Here is a 7,169-nt window from a genome sequence, read left to right on the forward strand (position 1 = left end):
TTAGAGAAGGTCATTACTGCTAGTGTGTCTTTAATTTGTGATTTTAAATTTGAAAGGAACTGCTGGTTCTCGCCTACCTATCAGAGCCCTGCATGGAATGCCCCCCCCACCCCACCCCAGCCCATTGTTCCTCGGCCCCTCCCCCGCTGCAGAATGTCTGGAGCCCTACATTCTACAGTTTAAATCCAAACCTTCTCTCCACTGGATGCTGAGCAGCTGTTGGAGCAGGTCAGTCTCTGGATATTCAACTTGCCTTTTCTCATTGTGGAGGCTACAAGGCAGTGGTGGTCGGTGAATGAGCTTGCGGGGATGGCTTCAGTAGGAGGTAAGACTATAGTTTGGAGAGGGGATGTTTTAAACACTGAGATGTCCCTCAAAACTTGGGGTTAAGCTGTGACACTGGGAAACATGGTTTGACTGAAGTAGGGGAGGGAGAGAGCACTGGACCTCAAAGCACCTGTCACCTGGGAGGCTGGGAGCCAATGGGAACCTGTGAGGGCACTGGCAGGAGGGCTCCTAGAGGTGGGTCAGGGTGGCTCAGGGAAATGCCTGGGTGTGGAGAAAGGATGGCAGCAGGCACGTGGGTTCTTCCCAGAGGGGAGACAAGCCACTCCCACGTGTGTGTGGGGAATAGTGGGCGATGTGGGGGTGGCACAGGGTGGTCACGGGAAAGCCTAGTCCTGTGTGCTGTTCTTGGGGCACCTGGAGCTTGCCCCGCAGTATCTTTCTAAGGGATTTGACCTGAGTTCACTAGAGCTAATGGGGGCCATGGGAGGGTTTAGCCAGAAAGCTGTCCAGTGGGGCTGCCTGTGGCCAAGTCCACAATGAAATGTCCCCCCTGAGGGCTGGGCTGGAAGGTCCTCCAACTGCTGCAGCCCAGAGCTTCTCCCCTGCTTCTGGCCCAGAGCTCACTCCTCCTCAACCCAGGGAGCTGCTTGTTGGCTTGGATTCCACAGGGGCAGGGCGGCCGGGTAACTTCCACCAAGATAGGGCCCGGTTCCCTGAGCTGTCCCGAATCGTTCCCCCTGTGGCCACCCAGGTCTTCAGACCGACTTCCTCTTGTTGAGCATCTCATGGTGCACCCTCTGCCCTGCCCTTTACCTTTGAGATGAGGGGTTTGCTCATAGTCCACGTCCCTGCTTCAGGGACAGAAAACAGATGTGGAGCCTGCGTGGTGTTCCGTGGAATGTCTGTGAAGGCGGATTCTTTTTTAAGGGGGAAGGGGAGTGCACAGGGGCAGGAAGACCATGGTCTGTGTCAGTAGTAAATGTCCGAGGCCGCCTGTCCTGAGGAATTAGGGGCACGCGGTGTGCAGCGTGCTCTCCTGGACTAGGTCTGCTCGAGTTCCTCTGAGCGGGGATGTGTTCAGACAACTGTGTCCCACTGTCACCTGCTCACACCTGCTTCCTACTGGCCTTCACTTTCCACTGTTGGGAGCTGGAAGGGGAAGGACCTCACACAGTCTGCAGTCCCATGACCCATCTAACAGGACAGCAGCTATGGAAGTTTCTGGAAACCCTACCGACAGCCCCACTTTGCCGCATTCCCTGACCCTTCTCTAACCCTCTGCAGCCATTGCTGGCTGTGAAATGGCAAGCTCCTGGGGGGCCATTAGTCTGAGCCAGTGATGGCGAACCTTTTGAGCTCGGCGTGTCAGCATTTTGCAAAACCCTAACTTAACTCTGGTGCCGTGTCACATATAGAAACTTTTTGATATTTGCAACCATAGTAAAACAAAGATTTATATTTTTGATATTCATTTTATATATTTAAATGCCATTTAACAAAGAAAAATCAACCAAAAAAATGAGTTCGCGTGTCACCTCTGACACCCCTGTCATAGGTTCACCATCACTGGTCTGAGCGCTGGGGCTGAGTGGCAGGACCTGGCCCGTGTTGAGTGTTCACTGTTGGTTCTGACACACATGTGCATGCTGGTCAGTGCGTTCAAGGGTCAGATCAGGGCTCCTGTGCCTTCTTGTGGAGAGACATTACTCAAGTGTTTCTGTGTTGTTGTGCAAGCCCAGGACAGAAAGGGGCGATTTTGTTGAAAAAAAGGGAAGACTGAGGAGAAGATGGGGCCCTGATATTTCAGACACGGCCTGTTCTCAGAGGAGGCCCTTTGGGTGCCTAGAACTTACCTTAGAGAAGGTCACTACAGGAGTGGGTCTGCCTGGGGTCATTTCCCCCAGAGCATACTGCTGCCCAGGGCTGGCTGGGGCCGTTTCTTCTCGCAGACAGTGGTCAGGGAGCCTTGGCGCTGGGGAGCAAGCTCTCTAGTGGAGTAATACCCAAATGGAGCATGACAAAGACCTGAGGACATCTGCCACCTCCGAAGTTTGCCCATCCCAATGGCCCTCCCCTGGGAGACTCACTGCTCTGATTTCCCAGTGGCTACAGGGGCCCAGAGCGCCCCAGTGCTGTTTGCTGGTTCACCTCCTCCCTTCAACCTTTGCTTTGTCTCAACAGCATCTGCAGCGCTGGGAGTGGATGTGACCCTGAAGCCTGGTGCCTCCATGACTCCTTTCACGGCACAGCCCTTTCCCCCGCCCACTACTGGCCCCACACACCGGCCACCTTGGGAGCAGCACCTGCCGCCCCTCAAGACCCCGTCATTCCCTCCTGGCCGCCCCCTGGTGCTGCCCGCTTTGCCCAGGACACCTCTGGTGGCAGGAGATGCTGGTCAAGGCCCCGTTGGGCCTGGGGCTTATAACATCATGGACCAGGTCAGGTCAGAAGGGGGACGACCACAGCCCTCCCAGACTCAGACCATTGTCCTGACTCAGGCCCCCCTCAACGGGAGTGCTCCAGGGGCCATCTGTGGGGGTGCTGTGTGTCCTGCACCCCTCTTCTTGGAAGCCACTGAGGTGGAGGCGATTATGACCCCCTCGGCTTTTGGGGGCACCCAGGCCGGCGATGGAGGCTGGCGTCCCGGCCTTCCTCCTCAAGCTCCACCACCAGCTGCCCAGCTGGCCCCCATCGTCCCCCGAGTGGATCCTGGACCACGGCCACACGGGGCTTCCAGGGAGGGTGGCCTGGCCGGCTCCCAGTCCAAGGCCTCGCTGGATGATGCCTGTAACCCCAAGAGTGTATATGAGGACTTCCGTCGTTGGCAGTGCTTCAAGGCCCTGGCCCGGGGGCACCTTCCCCAGAGTCCTGATGCGGGAGCTCTTTGCTGCTTCCTCATGTGAGTGCACTGGGCAGGGCAGGGGGCGCGCCTGGAGCTTTCACATCAGAGGAGCTGGGAGGGACCTGCAGGCGGGCTGATCCCGGGATGCTGGAGGGCAGTCTGAGGGTGGGGTCCCAGGGATGGGTGTGAGTGTAGGGTCAGCCTCCAGTCCTGGTTCATGGGCTGGTGTGAATGTGAGGCCATGACAACAGCAGCTGGAAGGCTTGTCTTTGCACACAGACGCCTCTTCCCTCACCTGCCGGTGCTCAGTCCTGCCGGGGGGCGAGGGGGGGGTGGGAACCTGGCGCCACTGAGCTGGGGTGGGCAGGCAGGTGGAGGCCAGGCTGCAGCCATGACTGACCCTGAGGCATTACAGGCCAGCGCTGCGGTCCCTGTCCCGCCTGAGGCCCACCATGACGCTGGAGGAGGGAATAGGGCAGGCCATGCAGGAATGGCAGAACAAGAGCAACTTTGACCGGAGGGTCTATTTCGAGATGGCAGAAAAGTGAGTCCTTGGTCCCCACAGCTGGGGGTGGGGGTGAGGCTGACTACTGGGCTGGGTCCAGCGGTGAGGTCTCATCAGAGAGGAGGGTGGTGGGAGGGTGTCACTCAGCACGGGGTCCCCGCTGCCCAGAGGCCCTTCTCTCCTGGGGAAGCCTCTCCCTCAGCTTCAGAGCGTGGGTGCTTCTGTCCCACCTCCCGGGAGCTCCCCCCTCCTCTGACCCTGACCCGTCCTGGACTGGACATGAAGGCTCAGGACAGGCTGGGGGAGGTGCCCGCCCCGTGGGCAGACTCCAGCCAGAGGGGCTGTGCAGGAATGTGCTCAGCCAGCCTCCTGCCTCCACAGTGTCCGGGCCCTGACAGCCCCAAGGCCCTGGCTCTCCCATCCCCCCACCCGCTGCTGCCTTTCTGGGCTCCCGGGGCCTCCTTCTCAGCACAGCTGTGTCCCCCTCACCCCCAGGTTCATGGAGTTTGAGGCAGAGGAGCAGATGCAGTTTCAGAAGTTGCAGTTGAAGAAGGGGGCGCAGACCCAGCCCCTTCCTGCCCCACCGAGACCTGATCCTCGGGGGGCCCCAGCCCCAGTGATGGGCGGGCAGCCAGGTAGGCCAGCACGTTCCCATGGGAGCCCATGGCCAAAGGCAACAGGGCCTAGGGCAGGCCACTGTCCCACCCACATGGGCCCTTCGCCTTCAGGGGGGCTTTGGTCTTTCAAGGGAAACAGCCCTGAGAGTCGGGCCTCAGTGGCCCTTTGTCTGAATGGGGTCTGGACCTGGTCCACTTTCTCATCCCCTCTCCCCGCTCCCTGTCAAAGGCCCCACATGAAGTCGGCTGAGAAGCGGGCTGGCTGCGGGGCCCCTTGGAGATTCAGTGGCTCCACACGTCCTCACACATGACTCTCTTGGGTGCTCCCCTCTGGCCTCTCCCCTCACATAGTCACAGGCTTCAGGTGGCCCGACCCAGCCGCACCCATATTAATGCCCCGAACACTGCCCTCAGCATCGCATGACCTGGAGGTGGGAGCTTTATCCCCTCACGCTCCCTCCTCTTCCCTCTCTGCCCAGTGCGCACTACCAGGAAGGCTGTACCCAGCGCCCAGTGCGCTCACACAGCCCTGCTGCCCCGGGAGACCGAGTCCCGCAATGGGATCCCCCCTGAGGCCGAGCAAGAGGACATGGACATCATGGATGAGCCGCCCATGGGGGCGCCAGGTGGAGGATGGGAAGATGAAGAAATGGAGTGGCTGCAGGATGAAGATCTCCTGAGCTACCTGGACCAGCTGTGCTCCCAGGAAGACTTTGTCACCCAGGTGGGCTGGCTGGCAGCTCCGGGTCTGTAAGATCCCAGAGGGAGGCGCTGCAGCACCCAGACCCGGGTTCTCCCAGGCTGATGGGATTGGGCTCTGCTCTTTGTTCCTGAGCTGGGCACGTGAGAGTGTGTGTGTCTGTGTGTGCATGTGTGCGCTTTGTGTGTGTGTGTGGTGTGTGCTGTGTTCATGTGGGTGTGCCTGTGTGTGTATGTGCATGTATGTGTGTGTATGTGTGTGTGTGTATGTGTGCACCTGATGACCATGATGGAGTAAAACACCCACCTGAGCAGGAGGCTGGGTGGGTCTTGGCTTTCCCACTTGTGCTCCAGGCCCCGCTGACTCCCAGTTTGCTCCCTGCCAAGGGGCTCACAGCCGCTTCCTTCTGTCCCAGGTGGAGGCGGTCATTCACCCCCAATTCATGGAACAGATAATTTCCCCAGACACACAGCAGGATCCCTTGGCCCTAGCTGAGGAGTTGGAGCAGGAAGAAGGGCTCACTGCTGCCCAGGTGAGCCAGGGAGGGTGGACATTAGGGAGATGGGAGGGGGTCCCCAAGTGAGCCATAGCACCCAGGGACCCCAGGGGAGTTAGAGGAGGGACAGGCCCTAGTGAGTTAGGGAGGAAGGGAGGTTGATCGGGGGTGGGAGGCCTTCAGGGAGCCAGGAAGGGTGCACCCAGGTAATCCACGGCAGGGAGCAGCCCAGAACCAGGACACACATGCCTGTGTCCACGCCACCCCTGCCTGCAGGCACCTCATGCCGAGGGGCCAGTCCTGGGTGGGAGCAGGGCAGAACGACAAGAAGGAGAGGGCTACAGACAGGAGAGGGTGGGAGCCCAGAAGGGGAGGGGCCACAAAGCTGGGAATATGGCACAGGGGACAGAGGGGAGACACATGACTGTGGTGGATTCCAGTCACGGTGTCACCTCCCCCTCCTCCCCCCAGTGCCATTGTCACGTCACCCACACTCCTCCTTCTCACACACGTGTGCAGCGCCAGTCACTGTCCCTTCTTCCTCCCAGCTGGTAGAGAAGCGAGTGCTGGCCTCCACGGAGGGGGGCGTGCAGGCACCCCCGAGTCACGGTGCTCCCCTGTGGGACTCAAGTCCTTCTGAGTCTGCGACCCGCCAAGATGGCCAGAGGCGTGACCGTGGCCCCCAGCTGGGGGTCAGTGACAAAGCCTGCCCACCAGAGACTGACTTCAAGGACCAGCAAAGGCGCGGCCCAGCAGGCGCCCACCGGCCCAGGCCCCAGGCCTTTGCTGTCTCTGCGGGGCGTCAGGAGCACCCACCACTCTGGGCTCGATGCCCCCCCTCTGCTCCCCAGGGCCACAGGCCTGCTGACTGTGCACTGGACCCCAGGGAGGCCTGCGTCCCCAGAGAGGCCTCTCCTGTCAGGGAGACTGGCGGGCCAGTGGACAGGCCCCGTGAGGAGGAGGAGGACCTCTGCAGCCTGGCCTTCCTCTGGGCCTCTCCCGGCCGCCTGCTGCCCTGCGCGCTCTCTCTGAGTCCTGTCCCCGCCTCGGGCCTGGCCCGCCCTGGAGGTCGGGGCCCCCGGGGCGCAGCCCAGACCCAGTCCCTTCAGAGACAGAGACGAGGCCGAGCTGCAGCTGCAGCGTCCAAGTCTCAGAAGCGGGCTCTGGGGGGAGGCCCCGTCCACGCTGAGAAGACCCCCCGCCCAGGGGCCGACCTCGGGGTCTATGGGCGGCCAGCACTGGCTCTGGGGCTGGTGCCCTCCTCACAGCCTCGCAAGAGGAAGTGTGACCCGTCTGACCCAGGGAGTGGGAGGAAGCGGCACTGCAGCCAGGATGGAGCAGAGGGGTGTGCCCCCCACTGCCAGAGCCCCGAGGGGCCCAGACTGCATGGGGCCTGGCTGTCCCCCAGAGGAGCCAAGGGCTCCTTCTCATCGCAGGGCTGATCCTGCTGCTCCACTGACATGGGAGGATGGGAGGCAGGAGGGAGGGCGGGACCCTTAGGGTCGGGGTGGGCCTGGATGGGGGTAGGAGGGAGGGCAGGACCATTAGTGTAGGGCTGGGCCTGGGGAGGGAGGGCAAGACCATTAGGGTGAGAGTAGGTCTGGGTGGGGGTAGGAGGGAGGGCAGGAGCCTTAGGGTGGGGGTGGGTCTGGGGTAGGGGTAGGAGGGAGGACAGGACCATGAGGGTGGGGGTGGGGGTAGGAATAGCACCTTTGGGACAT

General features: G+C 61.1%; 1 protein-coding gene across 1 annotated transcript; it reads left to right on the top strand.

The window, feature by feature from the left end:
• The first annotated feature begins 309 nt into the window (after positions 1 to 309).
• Positions 310 to 6,890, top strand: LOC102416862 (NUT family member 2G-like). The gene is made up of 7 exons (XM_006108302.1): positions 310 to 325; positions 2,470 to 3,187; positions 3,546 to 3,674; positions 4,131 to 4,270; positions 4,732 to 4,976; positions 5,368 to 5,484; positions 5,997 to 6,890. Exons 1-7 carry the CDS (start codon positions 310 to 312, stop codon positions 6,888 to 6,890), a joined length of 2,259 nt encoding a protein of 752 aa, XP_006108364.1.
• The last annotated feature ends 279 nt before the right edge of the window (positions 6,891 to 7,169 follow it).

The sequence above is a fragment of the Myotis lucifugus genome, unplaced genomic scaffold (genome assembly GCF_000147115.1).
Source record: "Myotis lucifugus unplaced genomic scaffold, Myoluc2.0 scaffold_2049, whole genome shotgun sequence".
NCBI classification, from domain to species: domain Eukaryota; kingdom Metazoa; phylum Chordata; class Mammalia; order Chiroptera; family Vespertilionidae; genus Myotis; species Myotis lucifugus.

Coding starts and splice junctions, on each gene's coding strand:
- LOC102416862 (XM_006108302.1), top strand. Junction 4,271..4,731: donor AGTGATGGGCGGGCAGCCAG/GTAGGCCAGCAC, acceptor CTCTCTGCCCAG/TGCGCACTACCAGGAAGGCT. Junction 4,977..5,367: donor AGGAAGACTTTGTCACCCAG/GTGGGCTGGCTG, acceptor CTTCTGTCCCAG/GTGGAGGCGGTCATTCACCC.